At 35.9% G+C, this 2835-nt stretch overlaps 1 protein-coding gene across 1 annotated transcript; it reads right to left on the bottom strand.

Annotated features, from left to right (window-relative positions):
* Window positions 1–1504: 1504 nt before the first annotated feature.
* LOC148129063 (vomeronasal type-2 receptor 26-like) lies at window positions 1505–2404 on the bottom strand. Its single transcript, XM_087946862.1, has one exon. The coding sequence runs from the start codon at window positions 2399–2401 to the stop codon at window positions 1505–1507; it is 897 nt and encodes a 298-aa protein (XP_087802988.1). The 5' UTR covers window positions 2402–2404.
* Window positions 2405–2835: the final 431 nt, after the last annotated feature.

Below are 2835 nucleotides of genomic sequence, written 5' to 3'. Positions count from 1 at the left end.
AGGGCAGGACAGCTGTTCCATAGGTCTGTTCATCTTTTAGGTCTCCGTTATGTCTCAGTGTATTTTTGCCGGTGATTTTGCTTTTGGGGAAGCCGTTGGCTGTCAGTACTTTAGTCAGGGTGCTTAGTTCAGTTTTTAGGTACCCTTTATGCACCCTGGGTACTTTTAATTTTTTGCTAAATTTTTGAACAGACACTGTTCGTACAATGATGTGAGAGAAACTGGTGGAAAAGGCCTTAATTTTCTTGACTGAATTCATGTTAAATTTGTCCTTACAATGTAGAATACCAAAATTAGGCTAAATGAAGAGTTGGACACCAAGGCAGTAGCCAAGATGACGTTTACTTCATTCCAGTAGGTTTCTTCACAGATCAGCATAGAAAAAGCCCAAGGGGAAAAATAGTATCTCTTGACCATAAGGTTTAAATGGAAATTAAAAGATATGAACTGAAAGTCAGAATATTACTTTCTGTCAAAATTGACAATGCTCAGATAATCATGGAATCCATCTTTGATAGTTTTTTTTTTAATTATTGCACATGTAAACAGGCGGCTAATTTATCTTTCATCTCCTATTTTCCTGTTTATGTTCAGGTGACCTTGAACATTTTCCTGCTTATGTTCAACAATACAAGAGCACACAACAGATACAAACTCAGTGTAAACTGCTTCAAACTCAATTGCAGAAAGTACGACTTCAGCAACAGAGTGGTCTGTTGCTGACTCTGTTATTACATCCTCTAACCCCCACTCCTTTAACCTCAAACTATCCACTATTGACCTCATCCCATTCCTTAGAGGTCTGTAAGGGGCTTGCATAAGTGCACCATCGTGCCTACCATCCCTGTCCTATTGTCCCCATTTATTCATACCTATTTCCTGTATTCTTATTCATGTTTATACTTATACCTATTATCTTGATTGATAAATAAAATAAATAAATAAAATGAACAAAGTGCTGCTATCTGGGAGGAAAAGATTTCAGCACTACAGACCATTGTAATATCAATTTGCTTTGAAGGAAAAGTATCCTGATTAATTCCTAACCAAAACATTTTTACTATAACTATAAAAGTCAGTTTGGTCTAGTGGTTAAGGCACCAGGATAGGAAGTAAAAGACTGTAAGTTCAAGTCCTACCTTAGCCATGAAACCTAGTTCATTCTCATTCAACCCATCTCACCTCATAGGGTTGTTATTATGAGGAAAACAGGAGGAAGAGGTGTGTTGGGTATGTTCTACCACCTTGAGTTATTTGTTAAAAATAATAAACGCAGGTAAAGGTTATTGCAAACAAATAAAAATAAATAAATAAGGAATCAATTAATACCAAAATATTGGGCAGCTAAAGAAGCATGTTTAATTTTTTTTTAATTTGTTCATTTTGTTAGGCCATCTCTATAAATCTGCATTTATTTATTATTTTTTCACATCACAGCAATCCACTCTTAAAGTATTACTTATTTTGAACTCATTTACTATGCTATATGCTTTTAAAAAAAAATCTATTGCTTTCTTCTTAAGATCTGTTTCCTGTTTAGGTCAGGTCGCAACAAAATAATGTAGCATTTGGGGAAAAAGAGACAACCCAGTAATCCAGCACTGGAAGATAAGATGCAGAAGATTTCCACAGCTACTATATATTTTCCTTGGGCACTCAAGTAAGTGGGGACAAAGGTGAACCAAACACTACAAAATACCAGCATGCTGAATGTTATAAGTTTGGTTTCATTAAAACTATTTGGCAACTTGCGGGCAAAAAAAGCCACGGTGAAACTGACTATTGCCAGGAAACCCATGTAACTCAAGATACAATAAAACATGACTGGTGATGATTCATTACACTTCAAAACAATTACTTCAGGTACTGAATTCATGTCCATATCTGGAAAAGGAGGAGAAGTTGCCATCCATACCAGAGAGATGCTTACTTGAAGAAAAGAGCAAGAAAGAACAATAGAGCAAGCCAGGCTGTTCCCTACACATTTTTTGAGCCTGGATCCTGGTTGGGTTGCCATGAAAATGAGAACCACAGTAATAGTTTTTGCTAGCACACAAGAAACAGCGAATGTGAAGATGATGCCAAAAGCTATTTGCTGGAAAATGCACGTTGCCTTCTTCGGTTGGCCAATGAAGAGCAATGCACAAAGGAAGCACAGCACAAGTGAAATAAGTAGTATGTAGGTAAGGCCACGATTGTTGGCTTTCACTATGGGAGTATTGTGGTACTTCAGAAATATTCCTAGTATCGTAACTGTTGCCAATGAAAATGAAAGAGCACTGGTGCCTAAACTGATACCCAAAGGTTCTTCATAAGACAAGAAGCTTATAATTTTGGGAATACAGGTATTCTGATACTTATTAGCATAATAATCATCAGCGCATTTAACACAGTCAGCCATGTCTACAAAAGAAAGATTTTTAAATCAATTTTTATTACATTCACTGCAGGAAGTTGAAGGAGGCATTGATACAAAGTTTGCTTTGATATTTGAAATCTCAAAGATGGTTGGAGTAAATTGGCACACTAGCATTTTTTGAAGAATTCATTTTTAGAGAGTGCAATAAATTGAAAATATTACAGTAAATGGTCATGGGAGCAGACAACTAAATATTAAGTGACATTAGAACAGAACAGCAAGATAGATATCTCTTCCTGCCCTCATTTTTATTTTTATTTTCTTGACACAATACAAATATATCATAAAGCACAAATCTGATACAGAAGTGGTAAGCAGTGAAGAGCATGGTTAGATACATGAACACGGCAGGGGTTGATTGACCTAGCCGTATATCTTCCATGAATGTTTCTTTTGAAAATAAAACTCTATGTTAT

Source organism: Notechis scutatus, chromosome Z (genome assembly GCF_049901735.1).
Source record: "Notechis scutatus isolate UNSWTSFEM ecotype Mainland chromosome Z, rNotScu1.2, whole genome shotgun sequence".
In the NCBI taxonomy this organism is placed as follows: Eukaryota; Metazoa; Chordata; class Lepidosauria; order Squamata; family Elapidae; genus Notechis; species Notechis scutatus.
Note: the sequence above shows the minus strand (reverse complement) of the source record. Positions and strands in the feature narration are given on the sequence as shown.

Bases quoted from the DNA above. Each gene is read 5' to 3' on its own strand.
- LOC148129063 (XM_087946862.1), bottom strand. From the start codon at position 2,401: ATGGCTGACTGTGTTAAATGCGCTGATGATTATTATGCTAATAAGTAT.